This window comes from Danio aesculapii, chromosome 24 (genome assembly GCF_903798145.1).
Source record: "Danio aesculapii chromosome 24, fDanAes4.1, whole genome shotgun sequence".
Taxonomy (NCBI): Eukaryota; Metazoa; Chordata; class Actinopteri; order Cypriniformes; family Danionidae; genus Danio; species Danio aesculapii.
Genome location: NC_079458.1, coordinates 2,860,141 through 2,888,032, shown reverse-complemented (window position 1 = coordinate 2,888,032; position 27,892 = coordinate 2,860,141). Strand labels below are relative to the sequence as shown.

The 27,892-nt window shown below is 38.5% G+C and overlaps 1 protein-coding gene across 1 annotated transcript; it reads left to right on the top strand.

Moving 5' to 3' along the window:
* Window positions 1-43: 43 nt before the first annotated feature.
* dcun1d3 (defective in cullin neddylation 1 domain containing 3) lies at window positions 44-27,892 on the top strand. Its single transcript, XM_056450203.1, has 4 exons — window positions 44-472; window positions 2,873-2,944; window positions 15,461-15,996; window positions 25,942-27,892. Exons 3-4 carry the CDS (start codon window positions 15,572-15,574, stop codon window positions 26,408-26,410), a joined length of 894 nt encoding a protein of 297 aa, XP_056306178.1. The 5' UTR covers window positions 44-472; window positions 2,873-2,944; window positions 15,461-15,571; the 3' UTR covers window positions 26,411-27,892.

The following is a 27,892-nucleotide window of genomic DNA, read 5'->3' as shown; positions in this document are numbered from 1 at the left end:
GTCTTGCGCAATCTCAAAAATCTGCGAGATGTTCGCGTCGCTCATCTCTGCGTATCTTTTGCGCAGACTCCGTCGGACCCAAACAAAAAGAGAAACTGCGATCAATCAGCGGCCGATCCGCGATTCTCTGGTTCCGTGTGGTCGTGTCAAGTGTATCAGGATCATCCGGATTCCCCAAACATTGGTGTAGAGGGGTGCGGGATCCGGGAAAGGCGGAGGTTTAACCGGAGCCGGTCCGGATCAGCGCGGGTTTGGTTCGGGCTCGGGGGTCTGGAGGACGTGAAGGCGTGAAAATGTCAACAACGGTCATCTGATGAACCAAAAAGCACCAGAAGCACAAAGAGACGAGCTTTCACCTGCTTTCACGCAGATCCAAAACCGATCCGGTTCGGCTGAACGCTTGGATTAGCTTTAGCTTTAGCATGACAGCAGGGATGCGCTGATTCTGACCCGTTTCATCGTCTTTCCACAGGTAAATCAACACAAAACACGCTCACTTCACATCTCTGACATGTTCACATCCAGAACGGACCCGTTTTAGAGTTCAAATGAAGTTGAGTGCTTATAAATGAAGCACACTCTCATCTGAAGCTAACCAGCTAATCTGCTAACATGAGATCAGCTCTTTAAAAGACTTTAACTGTCATGTGGAGCGTTGTTTTATTCACATACACTCATGCATCAGAGCTCTTAGTATGATTACAGCGTGTTCAGGCTGTATATTTACTGTATTTCTTACAGTCGTAGACAGTTAATCATTATTTAGAGCAAAACTTTCTCATTTATACCGACAGACTCTTGGCTGAGGCTCAAATCTAGTGAGCTGCTTACCTACACAGCTTTATGGGAATCAAATATCGCTTAGCATGCCTCAAAAGGCTGCATATTTAAATAAATATGGTGTATTTAGGTGCTCATGGACATTTGATGCTCAAAAATGTTGTCTAGTGCCTAGGGAGACAGCAACGGTGAAAACAAGCCTATATATTGTAACAGATTGTGACAGGAATACAGAGATAATATCGTAAAACTGACATTAAATACACAAGTTATTCTCACGAAGAGGTACCACGCTTTAAGTATGTTTTTCATTGGTTTAACAATGACATTTTTGAGCTATACTTTAGGTTTAGAGTTTTCAAACTGATCTCTGTTTTGATTTCTGTTTTTTTAAGGAAAACATACTTTATTAAACAAATGTTTATATTAATGTGTGTAAGTAAATTAATATTACTTTTACTGTGGGTACAAGAACAGCATACTATTATAAGGCAAATCATTTTCACAGTTAAAGTTGGATATTTGTTTTCAAGATACTTATACGATGTCTTTTATGGAAAGCTATTTTTCACCATCAAATCCTGTTATAAACACATCCCATATTAAAAAGTCATTTGGATTTTAATGATTACATTTTGAGATATTTTTTAAACTTACAAAAGACCATTTGTTCTTGGCACTGAGATCAAAAATGGTCATTTTTATCAAAAGTAAATCTTAAACTTTAAATTTGCATCTTATTTTTGATATTTTTTTATTGTTATAAACCTTTTTTTTTGTTCTGGAAAAGTGATATTAAAATTATCAAATGTTTATAAATTGTATCAGTTTTTGCCATGAAATAGCAAAAGAAACTCTCCTCTCTCTCTCTCTCTCTCTCTCTCTCTCTCTCTCTCTCTCTCTCTCTCTCTCTCTCTCTCTCTCTCCCTCTCTCTCTCTCTCGGTTGTTGCTAGAAGGGATACAGCTGTGGCCAGAAGTTAACGAGAATTATTATATCATTTATTAAATTACCTATTAATTGTATTTTTTTTACGTATACCTCGACCCTAAACTCTCACAGTAATGTAAAAACAGTAATTATACAGTGTATTATTCGCATTATTGATTAAATTACATATTAAATTGTATTTTACTAACATCTACGCTTGCCTCAACCCTTATAGTAATGTAAATAACAGTAGTTACTCCTTGTATCATTCATATTATTTATTAAATTAGCCATTATATTGTATTTTATTAACATCTACCCCTACCCCAACCCTCACAGTAATGTATAAATATTAATTATTGTCATACAGTGTCACAAAAATTATGCTGTTGATCGAGTATCCACATCTGTATCCCTTCTAGACTTTACCCTCTCTGTCACTCTCTCTGAGAAACCACAATCAACTTTGACCTTTTTTACCACTGTGAGGGTTGAGGTAGGGGTGCATGTTAATAAAATATAATTAAATGGGTAATTTAATAAGTAATATGAATAATTCTCTGTATAAATACTGTTTTTACGTTACTATGATGGTTGGGGTAGGGTAGATGTTAATAAAATACAATTAAAGGGGTAATTTAATAAGTAATATAAATAATACTCTGTATAATTACTGTTTTTACATTACTGTGATGGTAGGAGTAGATGTTAATAAAATACAATTTAATGTCTAATTCAATCAATAATATGAATAATTTGGGTTAATATAATACATAATACAATTAATGGATAATTAAATAAATAATCATAATCATTGTTCGCTTCTGGCCGCAGCTGTATCCCTTTTAGCAACAACTCACCTCCGTTTCAGGTGTAGGTTGCCATGGCAATGACCCCTGCCAGCTTATGTGTCATTTAATCATGCCATCGGGTCACACCAGCAATCCAACACCTTCAATGTAACCCGGCTCCGATTAAGCCTGTTTTATTTAGCTGACCTCATGGGTATTGTGTCGTGGGATAGTTAGTTAGTTAGCTAGCTAGCTAGTTAGTTAGCTTATGCAGTCTCATGATCATGTGTGTGTGAAAAGATAGAGATGCTTTATATTGTGTGTGTGTGTTTGTGTGTATCATATTATGCCAGCTCTCTGTCTCGTTCTCAGGCTAGCGGATGTTACGGCCGCGTCCATGGAGTTTCCTCAGATGACACGTGTGTTCAGCGCTCAGGGATTTGGGTAAGTGTGTCCCGTTCTTCAGTGTTTCTGATCCATGGTGATGCAGTTTCTCTGAGCCTGGTTCACAGGTGCTCTGAAGAGAAACACGTTCACAACGCTCATTATAAAGCACATGATTACGCTCCTGCATGCTGATTGGTCCATACAACCTTATAGTGCGCCATCATTGCTCTGCATTCAAACTAGGCGATTTGAAGTAAGGCTGCAGGATGTATGATTTCAGCATGGATATCATGATGTGTGTATCTGCAATAGTCACATCGCATATTTACATTCAGGGTTCATACGGTCATGGAAAACCTGGAAAAAGTCATGGAGTTTTCCAGGACAGGGAAAGTTTTGGAAAAACAGAAAAACCACAGGTGTTGTGAAAGTCATAGTAATTAGTTGAACAAATATCTGTATAGTTGAATTAGGGCTGCACGATATTGGACAAATCTGACATGACCATATTCGGTATTCTGTAATATATATTGCGATGTGAATACAATTTCCCCAGATGATTTAACAGGTTTATTTGGATTGATTGGGGGATTTTGTATAAGAGTGAATGTCTAATAATACATAACAAATAAATTACAAGCATAGATAAATATAGCAAGGACAAAAGGGAATTATAGTTTTCAGGGATTCACTATTCTGGTACAGATATTGAATAATCATCACTGCATAGTATTCATTGTATATATTTTTATTAATAAAGTTAGCTTGTGGCCGGATGTTTTACACTCTGAAATATTGAAATGTTCACACAGTCACAGGCCTTAAAGGGACAGTTCACTCAAAGATTAAAATGTACTCACTATTTGCTCACCCTTCACTTGTTTCAATACTATAGGACAGGGGTCGGGAACCTTTTTTCAGCAAAGAGCCATTTCTGATTTGTTTTATGAAGTGAAGTTTTATAAACAAATTTTGAGAGGAGCACGTGATATGATTGAGCACGTCTGGCCACTCATCTGTAATCAGTAATAATCCAATCAGAGTGATCCTAGTTTACTATAAATGGATCATTTTCTTCCTACTGCTCTATCTTCGCTTGGAAGAATCCCCCCTTCCACCCAATCTCCTCCTTTTCCTCCCTTTTCTAAAGGGGGCGCTCTCGAGACCTACCTGATCTCGGATCTCCTGATATGCTTATCGACCGGGCGGGAGCCCTGGGCTCAAATATCTCCGAGCTCAGGGTTCTCTCCCGGGACAGCATGCCAAACCTGCTTTATACGCCAAGCATATCTAAGTGGGAACTCTTGAAATGTATTTTTTTAAAGAGCCGTTGGGGGTGTGTATATAACAAAACCTTTATTTATTATTAAACAAAACCTTTGTTTATATTCATGCACAATTCAAAAATAAACAAATATAACGCATCATAATGTATGGCCAAAGGACGGCTTATAGACTTTTTTTTTCTGTTTGCCATCGTCACTCATGAATGTTTGAAATTACATGCGCGAGGTAAAGAAACGTAAGTTGCTTGCCCTTTATTGGTGTTACGATTCAAGTTAAACCACAGCATCACATATGCGGATTGGTTAAAAAGTCATTTTATTGGAAACTGAGTTCTCATTCATTTTGCTGTAGAAAATACAATAAAAAGGGATTTGCAATTGTATTTTCAATAGGAAACTGATTTCTAGTCACAGTTTTAATGTTTAACTTTAAAATATTATTGATATTTTAGCTGGAGAGCCACGTATTTTTGGTCAAAGAGCCACATGTGGCTCCCGAGCCATAGGATCCCCACCCCTTCTATAGGAGTTATTAAATGATCTTCTTTTTGTGTTCAATTAAAAAAAAAAGAATGTTTGAAACATGTGAAGGGTGTAATGAAAATGGGAAGTAATTTTTGGGTGATCTCTTTAAAAATGCATGCAGATAATAAGCTTTTACTCCATAATGATTAAACTCTGTATTAAACTATAATCCCAGTTTAACATTGCATATCCTGCGATGTGACTATTGCGGATGCACACATTGCTGTATCGATGCTGAAACAATATATTGTGAAGTCCTAACTTTAATATAGCTTAGTTGTCTTTACTTTTTCTGTCCTTGGCTAAAACATGCTCCCACATTATTACTGCTTGTTTAAGCGTTATCAAAATCAATTTGACATAAATATAAAAATCAATTTTAATTAAATAGATGGTTGCGTGTTTTATGAAGTGCTGTAATAAACTTGAACGTGCATTGTTTTTCCTTATTATTTACCATGTATACGTAGACATTACATCAATCTATAGGTCATGGAAATTTACTTGAAAGTTCTGGAAAAGTCATGGAATTGTAGTAGTAAAAATGTGTATGAACCCGGTACATTACAGTAGATGTTGCCTACTCTGTTGTCTATTGGAAGGAATGCGTCAATAGAGCTGCCATTTTAGTACAGGGTAGCGCCCCTTCGAAATGAATGTGGGACCAAGGTGTAGTGGAGGTCTGGCCATGCGGAGCTATAGATATGTAAACATGAATACATGTATCTATGATCAGAAGTTTTCCCGGTCGTCAGTATGCAAAATATTTCTTAAAATTATAATTTTACATCACTTTTCTACATTGATGCCAATAAAGAGTGTGTGTTTGTGTGCATGGAAATGTATTATCCTCCCTCCCTGTTAAATTTGATGTAATCCGTGTCCTAAAACACATCCTTCCCACTTTCACTTCTAAATCGTTCACTTAGCCGCCAAGAATACAAGTTTCTGGCACCGCAGCATCTTGTTGTCATATTTCATTTTCATTGTTTGCTTATTTTAATCATCCAGACTAAAATAAGCATAGCATTTAGTGCAAGTTGGTGCTACTTTACCTCATGGTCAGTGCAGTAAGAGACTGTATTATCATCAATAACGTTACTTGTTGAGCACAAAAGCTTATAACATACAAAAACATTAAAAAAACGAAATCTTACCTATGAAATGTTCTGCCTTTATGCTTTGTTTTCTTTGTTTGCTCGTAACTACACCTGTACACAGCGCTAAAGTCCAGCATCTTCACATTGGCTTTAGTCTTAACTAATGCAGTTGAATGATATTTGTCCTGGGAGCACTGTACAAATGTGGCAGCGCTATTGACGCATGCTCAGGGTCCATATGCGATATCTATGGACACATCGCAGGATCTGCAATGTTGCATTTGGATTATTGTTGATCAGCACAACAGTTGGGAACGCATGAGATTTGTGGAGTCACTAGAAAGTATAACCAAAACAGAGTGAAAGCTTATCATTTGCATGTGTTTTAAAGGCGTTTCAAAAGAGTTTAAAGCATTTGGGCATAAAAAAAGTACATTTTTAACTTGAATAAATTATTATTTTGTTGAATAATTAATATAATGAAGTCTATACAGTCTTATTTTACATTACAGTTGATTAGGCCTAATAGATAATATTATTGTCATTTTAAGACCATTTCATGCCACTCACTATATAATGGCAGAATGACAATATAATATCATCACAATGCAAGTCCACTCTTCCAAAGAACATATAATATTTTATTGTTAAGAACATTTCATTTAATTATAGTCATTTTAACAGTTTAATAATGAGGCATTGGAATCAGAATGTGAAAACGCATATCCTAAATAAATAATAATAAATGTTAACACAAAAGTGCAAGGTAAAAAGTAACAGAGACTGTGATCCCTGTCAGGCATATATATATATATATATATATACACACACACTAAATACAGTGCTTGGATTAAATTTCAGATGAAATGTATTTATTGTGTTGTTTTAACATTTGTACTGCGCTGCTGTCAAAAACAGAATGAAAAAAGTCTTAATTTATCTTAAATCTTAAATGTAAATCCTGTACAAGAACTATGACAAATAATGCACATTTTATGAAAAAAATGTAAGAAACTGCATTTGAATGTTACTAGTAATCAACTAAACAAAATTTAATGACTGTTTAAAAGCAAAATTTTAATTTTAGTTTCAAGACTCCTTCAAAAGTTCATCATTACGTCCGCATTTTTAATGTACATATTAAGTGTATGTAAATTAAGTACAGTAAGGATTTTCATGGCGCTACACATGCTGGTGTGCTGTAAAGTACAACAATGTTTGATTTTAAAATCTAAAAAGTCATAGAAAGTCCTTGAATCTGCTAGTCATGAAAGAGTGAGAACCCTGTTATCATTATCATAAGTGATCAACATTTTTTACTTTAGATCTTTGTTACCGAGCATTCAATTACGGTAGCTATGTTGCGTATAATAATCAGTCCATCCAGGGTTTTAATATTGGAGTCCACTAGTTGAAAAATTTTTTTTATGATTTTTGTGTTTTCAGAGCAAAGCTCGAGTTTTAGCAAATCGTTTTAAGAAAAGGCATATCAAAATGAAAGTTTTAATAAAACCAGTAATTGTTTTATATTAAATAGCACATAAATGTGTATTTTTTTTCACAGTTACATCAAAATCGTGTCTAATATTTGCGTGATTTTTACAATTTAATTGGCACCACACTGAGAAAATAAGTATTGAACACATCACTATTCTTCTCAGAAAACATATTTCTAAGTGTGTTGTTGACTTTAAATTTTCCCCGGATGTTGGTAACAACCAACGAAATCCATATATGCAAAGAAAACAATATTAATTACTTTAAAAATGAAGTTATGTGTAATAACATGAAAAGACACAGAGTAAAAGTATTGAACACATAAGAAAGGGAGGTGTAGTTCAGCGGTGAAAGCCCAGACAGCAGCTGAAATCTCTCAGTAGTTGTTCAGCAACCCTCTGCTCCTCCTGATGAATATCAGCTGCTTCAGTCCAACATCTACATTAGCAGGATGATGATGATGAAACCAGGGTGGACATTTCAGCAAGACAATGATCCAAAACACAGCCAAGGAGACTCTTAAATGCTTTCAGAGAAAGAAAATCAAGCTGTAGAATGGCCCAGCCAATCACCTGAGCCGAATCCAATAGAAAATACAAAATAAAGCTCAGATTTTATAGACGAGACCCACAGAACCATCAAGATTTTGACACTCTATTGAAGTCTGAAAAACTCACCACTGAGCACTGCATGTGACTTCATTCTCCATATGAGAATTCTCCATTAAGCTGCAGCACCAACAACATTTTTTATATAAAGTATTAAATACATTTCAGTAGTTCAGCACTTTCTCCTTGTGTCATTGTTATTACACAGACCAGTTCTTCAGATATTTTATTGTTTATGTTTGTATTGTTTGGGTTTTTACTGAAATCTGGTTTAATTCCATGTCAACAGCTATATTATTCCCAGGAAAAAAGCATGACGTGTTCAATACTTATTTTCCCTGCAGTAATTAGCACTTGTTGTGTGTATCGTCTCTTCTTATTGAATCGCTGAACGCCTCCTCATTTGTAAGTCACTTCGGACACATTTCTCTGACATCTCATTTCTCTGAAGAGGTTGTAGAGCTCGTGCAAACAGCAGAAACACTTCATTATGAGTGTGTTATTCGCAGAATATCAGACTGAATCCCTCAGCGTTTAGCCTGCTCTCGCCCTGGCCTACTAACACAGATTATGCTGTGTTTGCTCGTGTCAAGCACATTCTGCATCCTTCTGATATGATCGGGCCAGTCAGAGTGCACCAGAATCACTGAATTAAAGCTGTGGGTTTGCAGTCACACACTGATTACCAGTTCTACAACCACAGTGAATAGATTTTCACCACGCTGCTAAGTTAATGTCCTGCCCTGCCTCTGATTCACTGGCAGCCTGTAATTTACCACGCAGTGTTTAACTGGTTCTCTTTGTTCGGCTGAATGGGAATTCTGGGCTTATGAGATGCAAAGATGATTCAGTATTCTTTATGCCATGAATGCACGATTATGATTGGCTGATGAGCTTTCTAAGGTGTGGCGTTATTTTCAGATAAACGCACAGTTAAAGTAGATCCAGCAGGTTTTGAGTGCATTACAGTAAGAATCATTTGATGAGGTGTTAAATTAATCACAATCCAGCCCCGAAACACTAAACAGATTTGTGTGTGTTGAGCATCAGTTAAGACAATGTTAGCATTAGCACTTGTTAGCTTTAATTGTGGGGAAAACTGGATCATTTTGAGCTTTTGTCAGCTAATTATTTCTTCCAGGTTTTAAAGAATTTTTGAGGCGGAATCAAAATCGGTGGCGTAGCACAAAACTGCAAGTGAAGTGATGATGCGTCGGTAACTCATTATTATTCATAGCGGAGTTTTCTTATCCTATGAGAAGAGCCAGCTTCTTAATTATTCGTGAGCGCACATGCTTTCCTAAGGCAAAGCAGACCTGCCAAGCTGTGAGACCCAATGAGTGGGTGAGATGATCCCATGTTTCCATGATCCATGGGGTTTGTTGCATGTGTTTCCCTGCGATTCTGTCCGGGCCGTTACAGCAAAGCTGTTGGTTTGCAGCAAACATGTTTGTCGGGAGAGCTGTACGAGAATTGGAGAAAGGCGGACTTCATCTTTTATCAGTGGAGTTCGTTACCATAAGCTTAGCATTGAGAAACATCGCCTTTATCCGTGCTGCTGTGTTCGCACATGTTTAAAATCCTCCAGATTACCGTCAGGGTTACTGGTTGGAATAGACAGGGCAAGACACTGCATTGCTATCCACTGTGTCTGCATTCAGACCAAGGGATTGAGGAGGAGAGAAGTCCTCCTCGTTTATAGTCTTTATATAAACATGATTATCTTTATAATGATAGAACAAATTGTGGTTACGTGTATATGAAATTACGAAAAACATGTAGCAGGACATTACATTACTCACCGTTTATTTCTTTACATTTTAACTTTGTAAACTGTAAAATCATGGGTCTCCTCAAGGTTTGTGTCTCATTTTGTGAGCCGACTGACAGTTCGCTCCACTCTTTTTCCCCTGCACTGTTGGCCACTCCCACTCACAGCGCTACTCCACGCCCATCTCGGAGGTAGACTTGAACTGCAAATGGGGTGTTTCATGACCCTTTAAAATCTTTATACTGTTATCCTTCAAATGACTTGAAGTTTTAATCACGCTGCAAAGTTTAGTCTGATCACTTGTACTTTAATATATTTTAAAGAATATGATGCTTTAATTTTTACTTGTTCTACATGGCTGTTAAATGCTTGATTCTGATTGGCCGATGAGCACTCTATAAGGTTACTGTCAGATAAACGCACAACTGAAGAAGATCCAGCAGGTTTTTAGCACATTACAGTAAGAATCATTTGATGATGTGTTAAAATGATCACAATGCAGGCCCATAAATACTAATTAAATATCATTTAAAATCTCTGTGCTTGAGTATCATCCTTCAATCCACTTGAAGTTTTAATCATGCGACAGTTTAGTCTGATCACTTGTACTTTAATAGATTTTAACGAATATGTTGTTTCACTTTTACTTGTCCTGTTGAATGCTTGATTCTGATTGGCTGATGAGCACTCTATAAGGTTACTTTCAGATATATGCACAGTTAAAGTCAGGGTATCTGCGAGGTCTTAAAGTCTTAAAATGTCTTAAATTTCAAAAGCAAAATTGTAGGCCTTAAAAAGCCTTAAATTCAATGAAATATTGACTTGGAAGTCTTAATTCATTTCAAACAGGTCTTCATTTTCCAATGTCCTTGTATAGCTACCCAATCAGGCCAACACCTGTGTACAGTATACGGTCACCAACAACACATCTTAATAAAACTTTTAACAAAACTCTGTTTAACAATATGGGGTCTTACAATAACATCTGAGAGTTCTCCAACTATTTATTGTCTATATCTGGTGAGGACACTGACCTGAACGGACAGTTTTTAAAGCTTGTCAAAGAAAATAATATTAAAAAAACATGGTTTGCTTGTTTTGACACATTATTTAAGTATTGTTCAAGTAATTAGAATTGTTTTTAATGGGGAAAGTAAAAATTTTTATGGTTTAGCCCTGTATAAGTCTGAAATTTAATTCATAATGGTCTAAAAAATCTTAGTCTTGTAAAGTAGTTCCAGCAGGTTTTTAGCACATTACAGCTCCATATCACTACGCTGAATGATTTAAGTTATTTCACAGCTACAACAGTCAGAAATCACATCATAAAACATAGTTTTAGAGCAGTTTGAGAACAAAAACCTGACAAATGTTTCAAATGCAACATCTGAACAGTGGCAGAAGCTGTTGAGACCAGAGTATACGAGGAATAATTGACTATAATCCGTTGAATTATAAAAATATAATGCACACTTCTGTTTGCATCTTGACAATATTACCACCTTTGGTGTGCATTATTTTATAATATTTCAATGCAGGTTGTCAGTTATTTAATTTTTTTTCTTTTTTCTTAAAAAAAAAATATTAAGTTTATTTATTCAGCACATTTCATACAAAACCGTAATTGCTTTACATAAAGAAGAGGATTAAAAAATCATAAAACATAAAATTCTTACTCCAAAACAGTGTTGAGCTCATTTAATTTATGCAGTCGGTGGGCGTGTTCTGAAACTCGGCCTTCTTTGGCATGCATTTTCTACAGGAGAACAACAACATGAACTGACTGGAGAGTCAAGTAGCAGAGTGTTTTTATACGGACCAGAGCAGATGTTTACAGAGCTTTTCTTCTCTCAGAGCTGCCGTTGTTGTTGTGTTTAGTAGTAATAATTATATTAATACTTCCTTACATTTTATATAGCGCTTTTCTGGACACTCAAAGCACTTTACACATTTTTGGGGGGAATCTCTTCATCCACCAGTGTGCAGCATCCACCTGGATGATGTGATGGCAGCCATATTGCGCCAGACTGCACATGACACACCAGCTAATTAGTGGGAGTGATGAAGCCAATTATGATATGGGGATGGTTAGGAGCCCATGATGGACAGAGGCCAGTGGGCCAATTTGGCCAGGATACTGGGGTTAAACCTGTACTCTTTATCGAAGGACATCCTGGGATTTTTATTTATTTATTTATTTTTTAATGACCACAGAGAGTCAGGACCCCGGGTTTAACGTCTCATCCGAAAGACAGCGCTCACTGAGTAGTATAGAGTCTCCGTTTCTACACTGGGCATTAGGACCCACACAAACCGCAGGTTGAGCGCCCCCTGCTGGTCTCACGAACACCACTGCCAGCAGCAACCCAGCTTTCCCATGTGGTCTCCCATCCAGATACTGACCAGGCTGCTTAGTTTCAGTGGGCGACCATGTGAGAACTGCAGAGAGCTAGCTGCCGGCTAGTAGTGGGTGTGTGAATGTTCAAAACAGTATACCATACCGGTTAGAATTTCTTTCTGCTCTCAAATGAAAAAGTTTGTTCTTCCATTTGATTTAAAGTATACTGGAGTCTTTATTCAAGTTATTTCCAAAAGTAAGAAACAGTTGAAAGTGTGTGGATTGTGGAGGGAGAAACACCGTTTCTGTGGAGGGAAGTAAAGCTCAGGTTCATGTAGGGAACTTTGTGTTTGTGACTTTAAAAGAGGAACCATATGGATACGTCTGTTTGTCATTGTTCCTTGGAAATAGGATAAAAATGGGTGTGAAAACCCCTACAGCGGTTTTGAAATTTAGCCTTTAGGCAAGGCAAGTTTATTTATATAGCACATTTCATACACAATGATAATTCAAAGTGCTTTACATAAACAAGAATAAAAGAAACAAGGAAATAAAAATCAAATGAATTAAAAATGATTAAAACAGATAAAAATGTGTTAAAACAGGTTGTAAAAGAATGAAAAAGAAAAGCAAGATATAATAGTGCGATCTGTAGGACGTAGCACAGTGCTCATTCAGTAAAGGCACAGCTAAACAGATGTGTTTTCAGTCTTGATGTGAATGTGCCTAATGTTGGAGCACATCTGATCATTTCTAAAAGCTGATTCCAGCAGCAAGGGACATAGTAGCTGAAAGCCGATTCACCCTGCTTTGACTGAACTCTTGGAATTTCTAGTTTATTTGATCCCAAAAATCTGAGTGATCTGTTAGGTTTGTATTCAGTGAGCATATCTGTAATGTATTGAGGTCCTAGGCCATTTAGTGATTTATAGACCAGTAATAATACTTTAAAATCTATTCTGAATGTAACTGGGAGCCAGTGTAAAGACCTGAGGACAGGTGTGATGTGCTCTGATTTCCTGCTTCTGGTCAGAATTCTGGCCGCAGCATTCTGGATGAGCTGCAACTGTCTGACTGTCTTTTTGAAGGATATAGAAAGATTATATATTTGAGATTTTTATGAATTTATTCATACCCCTGGAGATTCTGACTTAAATGTACTTATTTATTCTCAATTTCAACCAGCAAGTTTGTTTTTTGACCAGGCTTTTCACAAAAGATAATGAGATGATGTACAAAAGGCATGATTGTGGAAACAAAATATTTCTCCGCTTTTATATTTGAACAAAAACATGAAGAGGGGTGTAAATCATTTCTGACTTGACTGTGTATTTTTCACAGAATTTGGTTCAAAGGTTGACTTTTTTATCTAATGATTCAGACTTTTTCTCTTGTGTGTAGTTCATATGGTCAATTCTGAGTTAACATCTTGAAATTGTCGTTTTATTTTCTCAGAATTGTTTATAGCTGCAATTCTGGCTTTCCCCCCACTGCAAGTCAGCGTACATCTTGCAAGACCCTTTTTCTTCTTAGAATTCTTTATATCTTGCAGTTACAAATGAGAAAATGCAAAGTAACAGTTCTGAGAAAAATGTCTGAATTGTAAGACGCGAACCTGCAATCGTGAGCGTCAGAACTCTGAAAGTAACAAGAGTTACAAGCTTCCATAGAAAGACCAAGGCTGTTGGCGCCAATAGCCTCAACACACGGCACCCCAAGTTCGATTCCCGGCTCGAGGTCCTTTGCCGACCCTTCCCCATCTCTGCTCCCCATGCTTTCCTGTCTCTAAATCTCCCCTGTCCTATTGCAATAAAGGTGAAAACCCCTAAATTACAATAAAAAAGGAAAGACCAAGGCTGTTTCTCAGTTCCAAGAACACAGAGAATGGACATGCGTTCTCGTGTTTTCGTCCTGCCAGGTTACCTCAGAAGAACAAACTCGGGAGGCGACAACAACACAGAACTTTGAGAAATGAGATGCTGCATTCTTCCTGATGGTCACATGACCTTCAGGCATTTTGAATATAAAATTATTTAAACATTACAGCATTCAGGCAACGATTTATAGTTTTTTTGCCCATTTCAATATATATATGACATGCACCAAAACCTTACAAATATACTTTGCAGAATACAAATAATACAAAATTTAATATGAATTTCAGCAAATAAATACCCTTAATTCATGTTAATGTTTACTTTCACCATCTCATTCCGGGATACTTCTGAGATAAATAAGTTATATCTCTGAAGTTTAATAATAAACCGGTATAGAATGCTGCAATTCCCACCTTCTTTATTCAGAATCAGCTGCAATGACTTCTGGGAATTCTCTAATGAGTTTTAGAGTCTGCATCGGTACATCCTCGATATTAAGAACATATCCAGGAACTTTCACGTGTCCTCCGTTCTCGTGGTCTTGAGTTTTGGAACTGATCTTTGGTGGTTGATGATGACGTTACATAACGACGCAAGATGGCTGAACAATGCATATTGAGATTCAGCCCATGCTATGTGAATATCTGAAGTGTAAACAAACTAGGGTTGGGCGATGTCGACCAATTTGGCATTGTACGATGTCTAATGTGAAACATTGTGACGGACTATGGCATCGTCGTCGTATGCTGCGTTGAATTAATTATGAATGAACAGTTACCGCATGTCAATCACTTTTTTCGTGGGACTCTGGCATGAACAGGCAGAGTGATCTGTGTTATAATGGCGTCGACAAACTTGGTTGGTAAAAAATGTGCACAACCAACAGGAACCAACCAACAGTATCTGAGGTTTACACTAAAATGATCAAGTACAAGCGTGAAAGTGAAAGATTGAAGCAGTGTACTGACGCTCTGACAAGTTACCTGATAGATTCAAAAGACCGAAGAGTTGTTAGATAGAGACAAGATTAATTAAATATCACGTTTAACAACTATAGTGAGACTCCATCCAGCGGTACATCCGTGATAAACTGTCCGACGTGCACTGCTCTCTGGGGTTTTGTGCTCAAAGCTGACTGCTTGGAGATCAGACCATTTTAAACCTAAGACGTATGAGTGTAAACGAGGCCTCAGTGTGTATTTTTCACGAAGGTTGCTGCTGCGACGGAAGCAAGGCGGAGGATCGCCATGCCGGCTCAGCATCGTGATGTCTATTGGCTATCGGCGATGATAGACAATAGCATCGTCTATCAACCCAACCCTAAAACAAACAGTAAAACACCTGTTTCAAACAGGGAAAACCACCAACAATCACAAAATGCTATTATAATGGAAGTCAATGAGAGCCACCAACATAATAAAAGGGTCGTCAGTTTGAACAGTACACAAGAATTAACACGTTTCCCGACATTGGATGCATTTAAACCCACACAATGTTAGCACACTTGAAAATGCTGCATGACCTGCTCTTTAATATCTCAGTGATGTTTGTGTTTGATTCTGAATCTTCAGGGCATGGTGACTGCTGTCCGTCAGCCAGAGCAGAGGCGTCACGCAGGGGCCGTCTGGACCTGAAGGAAGAGCTCCAAAACAGGACGCGTTTAAAACGACAGCGAGAGAGACATGGGGCAGTGTGTGACTAAATGTAAAAACCCCACGTCCTCTCTGGGCAGTAAAAGCGGAGACAAGGATGGCAAGTCTCATGGGAAGAAAGGCGGTGGCGGGACGCACAAGGAGGAGGTTGCCAAATCATCTGCCGAGGTCATAATTAATGGCACCAAAGTGTCGGAGGGGACAGTGGAAGGTCCCGTAGCTCCGGTTATCTCAGCGGTGGATGTGCGGCGTGATCAGTCTGCACAGGACGGGGACGGAGTCTCCATCGATCGGATACATAAGATGTTCTTGTGTTATAAGGACGAACATGAAGACTCTATCCTGGAGGAGGGCATGGAGCGCTTCTGCAATGACCTGTGCGTCGATCCGGCTGAGTTCAAAGTTCTGGTGCTGGCGTGGAAATTCCAGGCTGCTACCATGTGCAAGTTTACAAGGTGAGTTTACAGCAAGGTTTGACTGGACTGCTTAGATGTTTTATCTAACAAAAAAAATCTTACATATACTGTAGGAACAGTATAACAGAATATATTAGTGCCTTTAAAACCTTGACCTTTCCAAACCATGGTAAACCTTGAAACCGGCTATCGTCCCATGCCTAGTGGCTTACAGAACGGTTTAACAGGAGTGTTTAGATGCCTTTTCTAAACATTTTACAATGATTCAAACCCCCATACCCAGAACTTACACTAGACAGGTTTAGGAAAGGGAAATTTTTTTTTAAAAATAATCCTTATTAAAAATTATTATTATTATTATTATATTATTCAATATGATTATTGCAACTCTCTACTAGCCGGGCTACCAGCTAATTCTATCAAACCTCTTCAGCTGCTTCAGAACGCAGCAGCACGAGTGGTCTTTGATGAACCCAAAAGAGCACATGTCACTCCGCTACTCACCCGTTTGCACTGGCTGCCAGTTGCTGCTTGCATCAAGTTCAAAGCTCTGATGTTTGATTACAAAGCGACCTCTGGCTTTGCTCCTTCTTATCTGCTCTCACTTCTGCAGATATATGTGCCCTCCAGAAACTTGCGTTCTGTGAATGAACGTCGCCTCGTTGTTCCATCCCGAAGAGGGAAGAAGTCACTTTCCTGAACTCTCACATTCAATCTGCCCAGTTGGTGGAATGAACTCCCTAACTACATCAGAACAGCAGAGTCACTTGCTGTCTTCAAGAAACCACTAAAAACTCAACTGTTTAGTCTCCACTTTCCTTCCTAATCTTACCTGGCTCTCTGGTTATACCACTAACTGTGCCCTCTCTCTCTCTCAAAAAAAAAAAAAAAAAAACCATTACTAAAGCTTTGCTTCTTAGACTTTACACACCTGAAATTTGTCTATAGCACTTGTTCACTGCTGCTCTTATAGTTGTGTAAATTGCTTCCTTGTCCTCATTTGTAAGTCGCTTTTTTTTGGATAAAAGCGTCTGCTAAATGACTGAATGTAAATGTAAAAAAATAATTAAAAATAATATTAAAGTGAATGAAAAATAATAATAATAATAATAAAATAAAATAAAATTGTAATCAAGCATCAATTCACATTCCACAATTTCAGAGTTCCAAAGCTTCTTCAATATCTCCATTTTTTTTTTTACAAAGTCCAAAAACACCTCCCAGATATCACAAAATTCAGAGGATTTTATCCTTATTATATATGTGAGCTTTTCAAGAACCAAGCATGTTATAAGGTTTCTCAACCACTCAATCCACTGGAGGGGCGATTAAAATTCTTCCAACATTAAGCAATACAACGCCTTGCTTGTCTTAAACATAAATCAATCAATTAGTAGACAAAGCACAACTGTCTTCATGCATATTCAATATGCATAAACCAGGACATAAAGAAATTGGAATGGAAATAAATTGTGAAATATATTGAGTCGCCTCCACCCTAAAGTTTTGTACCTCCTCACACTCTCACACACAATGAAAAAATGCACCTTGTGTCTTCTTGCATTTAAATCAGGGATATTTAGATCAGGGATATTAGTGTTGAATTTATTTAATCTTACAGGAGTAATATAGGTTCTCATTACTCAATTATATTGTAGCAATCTCAAACGGGAGTTTAATGTATTTGTTTGTGCATTCAAACTAATTATATTCCAGTCCTTTACTAGGTTATCTATTTCTGTATCTTGGATCCACGCTAGTCTTTTATTTTCAGAGTTTTCTTTATGATTTTCTCTTAATATGTTATATAATTGTGTAATTCGTCCTTTGATGGAACAATGTTGTTCTGTTAGAGTTTCCAATAACGACGTTGGGGGGAGCCGTGTTGAATTATTTTAAATGTGTAAAAATAAAACTTCGTAGTTGTAAATATTTTAAAAGGTGTTTTTAAGGTATATTACATTTTTCTACAAGATTTTTAAATGACATTAATATATTGTCTTCTTATAAATCTTTTAATCTTATTATGGCCTTATTCATCCATGGTTTAAACCCCATATTGTTTTAAGTGGGATTGAAATTGTTATTGCCCCAAATAGGGGAAAAGCAAGAAAGTTAACTGTTCTTTTTAACTCAAGACAAAAGGAAGTTGTTTACACTAGCGGTTCTCTAATCCTTGTGCTCACGGCGCCCCGATATTCATATTTTGTATGTTTCTCTCACCGATTCAGAGGTTTGGTCCATTTTGTCTGTAAAGGGGGTCGCACATTAGGGGTGTCAAAATGAATTGTTTGTTCAGTGCACCGCGATGCAGACATGGACAATTCAGTATCGGTTCAGTAATAATCAGAACCGTCATATGCACTATGTCGCCGTAGCTTAGTATGGGGAGGGAGGCGATCGCGAGTGTTTACAATGCTCCTACTACTTAAAAACGCAGAAACTGTGCACAATTTCACTGCGTGTGTGTTTGCTGGATCAGTCTTTCACTGACACTGAGCAGCAAAAGCCCCTATTTCACTGCGATTGAGAGAATGAAAGTAAACTCCATTTCTCTCTCTCTCTCTCACTGTGGCCCATTTGACCTGCTGGCGTGACTTTTCCTCTCCGTTCGGCTGTTTTACAGCGATACTTCTGTATACAGACACGAGCGCATGCCTGCAGAGTTTTCTCCACCGTGTCTATCATGGATCAGCTGTGATCACCGCTGCCGTTTATCAGCGTCACTCATCTGTGAAGAGCGCCAGTGCGTTAAAGCCATTTGCAGCCTATTTGGTTGAGCGCGTGACCAATCAAAGGGGTGTAAGAACTTGTTCGACAAGGCCTAGAAAGCGAGCGGGATATTTATATTTGTTTATTTTATTTTCTATAAATGTTTGTGTTGTTTAAAGGTACAGTTTATATATCTGACTGTTTGTATTAAATGACAAAATGTATTACAAATAGTAGATAAATATATATATACATTTTAATACAAGATTTGCTGCTGTGAAGAAAATATAAAACTGTGAATGGAAAGCATCGTCAATGCACCGAGATATCGAATTAAACCGAATCGATAGCATGATAATCGTAACCGAACCATGAGACCAGTGTAGGTGCACAGCTCTATCACACATCAAATCCGCCCGTCTGCGCTATGCAGTACTATGCATTTTAGAATGATAAACATAGATCTCTATCAGGACGCCAGTGTTTTCCACAGGTATGAAATATACTAGCGATGGTAGCCCGATTGAAACACACCCTTTACCCAAGGCACATATATGGTTAATTACATGTGACAGAAAAATAATGTGATTTCTAACATTTATTTTTACTTATCATGACTCTGTTATACTGTTTCTTTTCAAGTTCTGGTTCTTTTTATTTGTTTAATGCGGTTGAAATTAAAAAAAGAAAAGAAATCCACCATTTCTCTTGCTTTATATTCAGAAGCCATATGCACACACTGACTGCTGTTGCTCGCTCTTTCTCTCTTTTTCTCTCAAGTTCAGGTTGCTTTATTGGCATGACACTGTACAGTATTGCCTTTTAGAAGCATTTTAGAAATGTACACAATCTGTGATATATTAACATCATCAAATTAATAACATTTACAGCAAATGAGAAAGAAATGACAGAAAGAAATGAATAAAAACTGACAAAATCTCATAAAAAAATATAATAATTACAAGAATATAAAGTACATTATTTAAATAAAATTATTAGTTAATCATTTAGCAAATTAGTTGAATCATTTCTAATGACGAACGCATATTTTGCAGCCAGTTTAGATGTCATTTCGTGCTCTTTGAGGATATAGTAAAGTTTTTCGGAGTGGTTTAGATTAAAGAATGAATTGTTTAATGTTTATCTCGCTCTCTCTGGCGGCTGTGCGTGTGCAGTCAGCTGCAAAGCATCCGAAAGTAAATCAGGCTTAAATAAAAAGATAATGCAAAAACACATACAATTAACAGCAGCTTAAAAAACGAAAGCACAAGTCGAGTCCTAGACATTTTAGAAGACTTAAATCAGTGGTTCCCAGTTCCCAACCTTATTTTGCCTGAGACCCTCTTTTCCCCTGGAAAATATTGTAAGGCCCTCCTCCATATTTAATGATATTATCGCGCATATAAGCTTGCAGTAGGTCTGAAAAAAAGGTTGTTTTGAAACAAACGGTATGTTTATTACTATATCTAGATACAAATAATAGCCTAATGTAAAATATAAAAGCAAAACATCAGTCGGCCATTTGTATTGGGTACACCTTGCGGTATTAGGGAAGAGTCGTCTGCACATGTCTTATTTGTCTTATATGTCTCATTTGGACAGCCTCACGCATTCATTAGCAAGAACTTTGGCACAGATAATGCACTGTGGCTGGATCAGGGACTCTTTGCTTCCAGAAAATGGAATAAAACCATAGTTCAGGTAACTATCTACTATGTATTTCCTGCATTTCGTGTGTCCAGTATTGCTAATGCTGTGACCCGAAATGTCTGGAGCTTCCTCACCTGGGTCCAGTATGCTTCGGTTATTACTATTAACTGCTGAAGGCGAATCAGTCAGACTCTGTCTTTTTTGTGGAGGACGAATTACAAATTTGTCCATTGTTTTTTAGGTCAGCCAGGGGATAAAATCAACCAAGGTAACATGAGCATTCTCCTAATTGTCCACTGCTAAAAATGTTTAAAAATATGACGTGTTTCATTCATACTACTCTCATTCATACTGTATAGAACGTACTTTACTAACGGTTGATTAGTACATGCATATTAATGCAGTACCTACTGAATAGTAGACGATTGCGGACGCAGCCCCCAGTGTTTTTTGACCTCCACACTGGTCACATGACTGAAAACGGTCTATTGTTTTACGTTTTTCTGACGTTTGATTGGGTCATTCCCAGCGCTTCATGGGATAATCATTTTTTATTATTATTAAGGCTGTTAGGTTCACAGTTTGTTGGCTATCTATTTGTATGATTTTCATAAACTAATATAATGTTGTGGTTCTCATTGTAGCTCTTTGGGTTTGGTTTGTCTTATAATGCTTTAAACAATATTGAATGTGAAAAAGAGCCAGCATTGCTGATAAAGTGAGCAGATACTAATGAGCTCTGTTGTGGCAGAGAGCTCCAGCACAGCATTATGGCTGTTATAAGGGTCTGAGGCAATACTGGAAAATACAGAAGTTGAGTTGAAGTCATAAACAGAGATGATTTCAGTGTTGGGTTGCAGACTCGCAGACGTTACAGTGTGGTGAGAGATCATTACTCACTGCAGTTTTTTCAGGAACACTCAAACCCCCAAACATTGCTTCATCACATGAAAGTGTTGCAATGACACCATTTGCAGATTTAATCTTTTTTTTTTTGGCCCATATGTATGTGGCTTTAAAATCTGCATGTAATTAAAAACAGACATTTAATTTAGTCCATTTAAGTAGTTTCTTACAATCATACGTTTTTTTGATAGTTTTCTGTAAGTGTGACGATACAGAAGAACATGTCTGTTTATTTCTGTATGATCATAGTGTGGGTTAATGTTATATAAATGATTATTTACCTCCAATTTGACCACAGTATAGAAACTGTAAAGAATTGTTTATTCATTATTGCTTAAAAAAAGTATTTCATTGTATTTTTTTTAAGAATTATAACTGTGTATAGTTATGAAATATGAAGCATTTAGATTATATTCGTCAAAGAATCCTTACAGAGATATGAAAAAGCAATACATGCGTGCGTGCGTGCGTGCGTGCGTGCGTGCGCGTGTGCGTGCGTGCGTGCGTGTGTATGTAAATAATAAACAATATATATGAAATATCTCTGCTAATTCATCTAATGCTTAGGGATATGCTGCATACATAAATGTATTTCACAAATGTATAAACTAAACCTGTAGTAAATCAGACAAAATCTTTTAATGCCAATTTTTTAAAGCATTCATCATTTTTCACTTAACTTGGTGCGCTAAAATAACTCAACGGAAATGAATATGTTCTATGTATACAGTACATGTATAAAAAAAAAAAAAAAAAAAAAGTCAATATTGCTAAAACATAACAAATAATCCAAACATAAAATTCAAGCATCAGCGAAAACTACCTCTCTGTGTGCCTGTATGAATGCCAATGTTGCCAGATATTCCCAATATAACCAAAAAAGTCAAAACATGAAAATTAAGCATCACCTAAAACTATTAAAATGACTATTTTTATGCATCTAGATATATATTTTGCGTCCTGTTTGGAACTCAAGAACCGATTCCTAAAATAATTCCACCTCCTTTTTTTTCTCCTCACTGAGGATGATTTTTTTATGCAAATGTTAAAATTTCATACCTTTATTTTCCTCTCTCTGTGTTAGTACAAATGCCAATATTGCTCAAATAAAAGCAAAAAAGATCAGAACATAAAAGGTAAGCATCATCTAAAACTATTAAAATGACTGAAATACACTCACCGGCCACTTTATTAGGTACACCTTACTAGTACCGGGTTGGACCCCCTTTTGCCATCAGAACTGCTTTAATCCTCCATGTCAGAGATTCAACAAGATACTGGAAATATTCCTTAGAGATCCATATTGACATGATAGCATCAATAGTTTCTGCAGATTTGTCAGCTGCACATCCATGATGCGAATCTCCTGTTCCATCACATCCCAAAGGTGCTCTATTGGTTTGAGAGCTGGTGACTGTGGAGGCCAATTTAGTACAGTGAACTCATTGTCATGTTCAAGAAACCAGTCTGAGATGATTTGCGCTTCATGATATGGAGTGTTATCCTGCTGGAAGTAGCCATCAGAAGATGAGTACACTGTGGTCATAAAGGGATGGACATGGTCAGCAACAATACTCAGGTTGGCTGTGGCATTGATACGATGCACAATTGGTACTAATGGGCCCAAAGTGTGCCAAGAAAATATCCCCACACCATTACACCACCACCACCAGCCTGAACCGCTGATACAAGGCAGGATGGATCCATGCTTTCATGATGTTGACGCCAAATTCTGACCCGACCATCCGAATGTGGCAGCAGAAATGGAGACTCATCAGACCAGGCAACGTTTCTCCAATCTTCTATTGTCCAGTTTTGGTGAGCCTGTGTAAATTGTAGTCTCAGTTTCCTGTTCTTAGCTGACATGAGTGGCGTGTATATAAAGATAAATAAATAAATACACTAATGCACTGCTGCTTTAAAAAATAAACCATAAAGATCAATATAGGAATCTGATAATCAACCAATGCGATGTACAAAAGGCACACTAAAGTCCAATGCTCAACACATTTTTATTAATTATAAACTGTTTCATTTATATAAAATGATATGTGCAGTGTAGTGTAAAATGATGGTGTGGTCTTCTGCTGCTGTAGCCCATCCGCCTCAAGGTTGGACGTGTTGTGTGTTCAGAGATGCTCTTCTGCAGACCTCGGTTGTAACAAATGCTTATTTGAGTTACTGTTGCCCTTCTTTCAGCTGGAAACAGTCTGGCCATTCTCCTCTGAGCTCTGACATCAACAAGGCATTTGCGCCCACATAACTGCCGCTCACTGGATATTTCCTCTTTTTCAGACCATTCTCTGTAAACCCTAGAGATGGTTGTCCCAGTAGATCAGCAGTTTCTGAACTCAGAGCAGCCCGTCTGGCACCAACAACCATGCCACGTTCAAAGTCACTTAAATCCCCTTTCTGCCCCATTCTGATGCTTGCTGAGCTGCAGCAGATCGTCTTGTCCATGTCTACATGCCTAAATGCATTGAGTTGCTGCCATGTGATTGGCTGATTAGAAATTTGCGTTAACAAGCAGTTGGACAGGTGTACCTAATAAAGTGGCCGGCGAGTGTAAATCCTTTTTCTGCATCCTGTTTGCAATTCAAGAACCGATTCCTCTGATAATCTCACCTCATTTTTTCTCCTCACTGATGATGATTTTTTAGATTAGATTAGATTAGATTAGATTCAACTTTATTGTCATTACACATGTACATGTACAAGGCAACGAAATGCAGTTTAGGTCTAACCAGCAGTGCAATAGCAGCAAGTGCAGGATACAGGTATAAGTTATAAAGTGCAGTTATAGAGAAACTATAGTGATATTTACAGATGGATGTACTATCAACATTATATACAGGTTGTATTAGCTATGAACAGAGATTTGCATAAATGAATATATGTACAGGATACTATTAATAGCAGAAGTGTGCAGATAGATAAACATAATTACAAATGTTCATGTGCAGTGGGTATGTCCAGTTCAAGTAAATGAATCAGTGCAATGAATATGTGCAAACTTTAAATGTGCAAATGTTAAATAGTGCAGTGATTGTGAGGAGTATAAGTTAGAGGAGTGTGGGGGGTGTATTGGGGGGGCAAAAGAGTCAGTAAGGGGCAGAGTTCAGAAGGGAGACAGCTCTGGGGAAAAAGCTGTTCCTCAGTCTGCTGGTTTTTGTCCGGGGGAGCCTGAAGCGCCTGCCGGAAGGCAGGAGAGAGAACAGTCTGTGAGCAGGATGAGAGGTGTCCTTAAGAATGCTGCGTGCTCGGCGCAGACAGTGTTTCTTCTGGATGTCCTCAATGGCTGGCAGTGTAGTCCCTGTGATGCGTTGGGCAGTTTTCACCACCCGCTGCAGTGCCTTACGCTCAGCAACAGAGCAGCTTCCATACCAGACTGTGACGCAGTTGGTCAGGATGCTTTCTATTGTGCAGCGGTAGAAGTTCACCAAGACGGCTGATGAAAGCTGGTTCTTCTTAAGTTGCCTCAAGAAGAATAGGCGCTGGTGAGCCTTCTTGACCAGGCTGGAGGTGTTGGTGGTCCAGGAAAGGTCCTTAGAGATGTGGGTCCCCAGGAACTTGAAGGATGAGACAGGCTCAACGGCCATCCCATTAATGTGGATGGGATCATGCGAGCCTGTTCGTCCCTTCCTGAAGTCCACAATGAGCTCCTTGGTCTTGCTGGTGTTAAGGAGCAGATTATTGTCGGTGCACCAAGTGGCCAGATGCTGTATCTCCTCCCTGTAGGCAGTCTCATCATTATTGCTGATTAGACCAATCACTGTGGTGTCATCTGCAAATTTGATGATGGCCTACAGTCGATGGTAAAAAGGGAGTAGAGGAAGGGGCTCAGCACGCAGCCCTGGGGTACACCAGTGTTGAGTGTGACGGTGGTGGAGCAGATGTGGCCTGATCTAACATTCTGAGGTCTGTTAGTCAGAAAGTCCATAACCCAGTTGCAGAGAGACGCGTTGATATCCAGGTCTCTGAGTTTGATCATTAGCTTAGAGGGTATGACAGTGTTGAATGCTGAGCTGAAGTCAACAAACAGCATTCGTGCATAAGTGTTTTTATTGTCCAGGTGTGTGAGGACAGAGTGCAGTGCTATGGAGACGGCATCTTCTGTGCTCCTGTTGCCACGGTAGGCAAACTGATGTGGGTCCAGTGTGGATGGCAGAGAGTCTTTCAGATGTGCCAGGACCAACCGCTCGAAGCACTTCATGATGATGGGTGTGAGTGCTACAGGGCGGTAGTCATTCAGGCATGATGGGCTGGAGTGTTTGGGCACTGGCACAATAGAGGTGGTTTTAAAGCATGTTGGCACAGTTGCTAGGTTAAGCGACAGGTTGAAAATGTCTGTGAATACCCCAGTGAGCTGTTCTGCACATGCTTTGAGGACGCGCCCAGGGATACCGTCTGGTCCAGCAGCCTTACGCACATTGATCCGACTCAGTGCGGTGTAGACTTCTGAGGAGGTGAGTGTGATAGGTGAGTGGTCGGTTGAGGTAGTGTTCCTGGTGTAGGGTTCTGTATTGTCTCTTTCAAAGCGGGCATAAAAGTCATTTAGCTCGTTCAGGAAGGAGACATTTGTGGCTGTGGGGGTGGACTGGCTGGGTTTGTAGTTGCTGATGGCCTGGATGCCTGGCCTGGATGGCCTGGATTTTCATTGCAAATCTGTTACAAGTTTCATATCTGTTTGTTCTTCTCTGTGTCTCTCTTTGTCAGGAGGGAGTTTGTGGACGGCTGTAAGGCGATCCAGGCTGACAGCATCCCGGGAATCTGCTCTCGGTTCTCCGTGCTGCTAGAGGAGTCCCGTGGAGAAGAGAGTTTCAAGGACCTCTACCGCTTCACCTTCCAGTTCGGTCTGGACGCAGAGCAGGGCCAGCGGTCTCTGCAGCGCTCCATCGCCATCGCTCTGTGGAGGCTGGTCTTCACGCTGGACACTCCGCCGGTGCTGGAGCGCTGGCTAGACTTCCTGTCAGAGAACCCGTGTGCCGTCCGCGGCATCTCTCGGGACACCTGGAACATGTTTCTGAACTTCACGCAGAGCATCGGCCAAGATCTCAGCAACTACAGTGAGGATGAGGCCTGGCCGAGTCTGTTTGACTCCTTTGTGGAGTGGGAGACGGAAAGACGGAGACGGGAACACACCGAAACAGACCCCAATGGAGACTGCGAAGCCTCGTCCATGTGACCAGGATGTTTTTATTTCATTTGGGATGATGATGATGATGATGATGATGGTGAGTTCTGGACTGATGATTTGTGACTCGTATTATTATTATAATTATTATTATTATTATTAATTTTTTTGTTTTTCTCTGGTCTTACCACAATGGGCATCTCAGTGTGCTCTCGGACTTTGTTTTTTTTAACGAAAGGGCTCCAATCGAATTGTTTTTTTTTTTAAAGCACTTTTATTTAAGTTATTACTGTTTAAGTTGTTTTAAGTAACGTTTGCATTTCATCCAGAGCGGTTTCTTCTCACTGATGTTTGTTTGGGATTCACTGACGCGCCAAAGAAAAGGGAATTCTGTCCGCTGCCTGCAGATTTTGAGCACACACACACACACACACACACACACATATATATGAATTAGTGTTGTCATGAAACTGCAATTTTTGGTACCAATCGGTCCTGAGCTTTTAAAAACGTCCATTTCCCTCTAACATTTGAGTGCTGTCGAGCGTGTTCTTAAACACTGCTGATTAACCATTGTGTTCACCAGTGCACAACAGAAATTACTGTGGTTGGCTGTAAATGTCATCGATTCAACATTCTTGACCAAATATATAGACCAATGGTCTCAAACTCAATTCTTGGAGGGCTACCGGTCTGCACATTTTAGCTCCAACCACCTCCACCTCACACCCAGCTCTCCAGGATTTGAGTTTGGGACCACTGATATAGACAGAATATTGACACTGGAGCGTTTCAAAGTCTGTCTATGAGCTGACATACAAGCGACGTGACTTTGAAACACTCCAGTTTCATGTATCTGTGTTTACATTCGGTGAACAACAGTGAATTGATGAGCTTCACAGCCAATCACAGTCATTTTTGTTGAGCACTGGTGAACACAATGGCCAATCAGCAGTGTTTCTATGCTAGTGGGAAATGGACGTTTTTAATACTTCAGTATTGATTTGTACTGAAAATCCAGTATCGTGACAACACTAATATGCATATATATATATATATATATATGCACAAAAAGAAACCCAGACTTGAGTAATGCCAGCAGAAATGCTGTTTTTAACGGTTATATTTGGGTTTCATTCTGGGTGTGTGGTGGTAATATTGGTTGTGTTTTACATCAGACTGCGGTGATTGATGTCCTAAAACCCTCAACCTCATTTCTCATGTGCTTCCCTGCTCATTTCTGACTTGGTTTTGTTTGTTTTGGTTATTTCATTCACATCATTTCTGAATTCTTCATTAATTCTGCAGTTCGCTCATGTATTCTCAACGGTCAGATGTATGTATGTATGTGTGTGTGTGTGTGTGAGGGAAATACTGATTCATTTGCAGTTGGATGTCTGCTGTGAGCGTTTTCTTTTATTTTACAGTTTACATTATTCTGTTTTTTTTAATTCAAAGTGATTTCATTTCAGTCTTTTGTGTCTGGTTTTATATAAATGAAACAGTTTATAATTAATAAAAATGTGTTGAGCA

Coding starts and splice junctions, on each gene's coding strand:
- dcun1d3 (XM_056450203.1), top strand. CDS start 15,572: ATGGGGCAGTGTGTGACTAAATGTAAAAACCCCACGTCCTCTCTGGGC. Junction 15,997..25,941: donor ACCATGTGCAAGTTTACAAG/GTGAGTTTACAG, acceptor TCTCTTTGTCAG/GAGGGAGTTTGTGGACGGCT.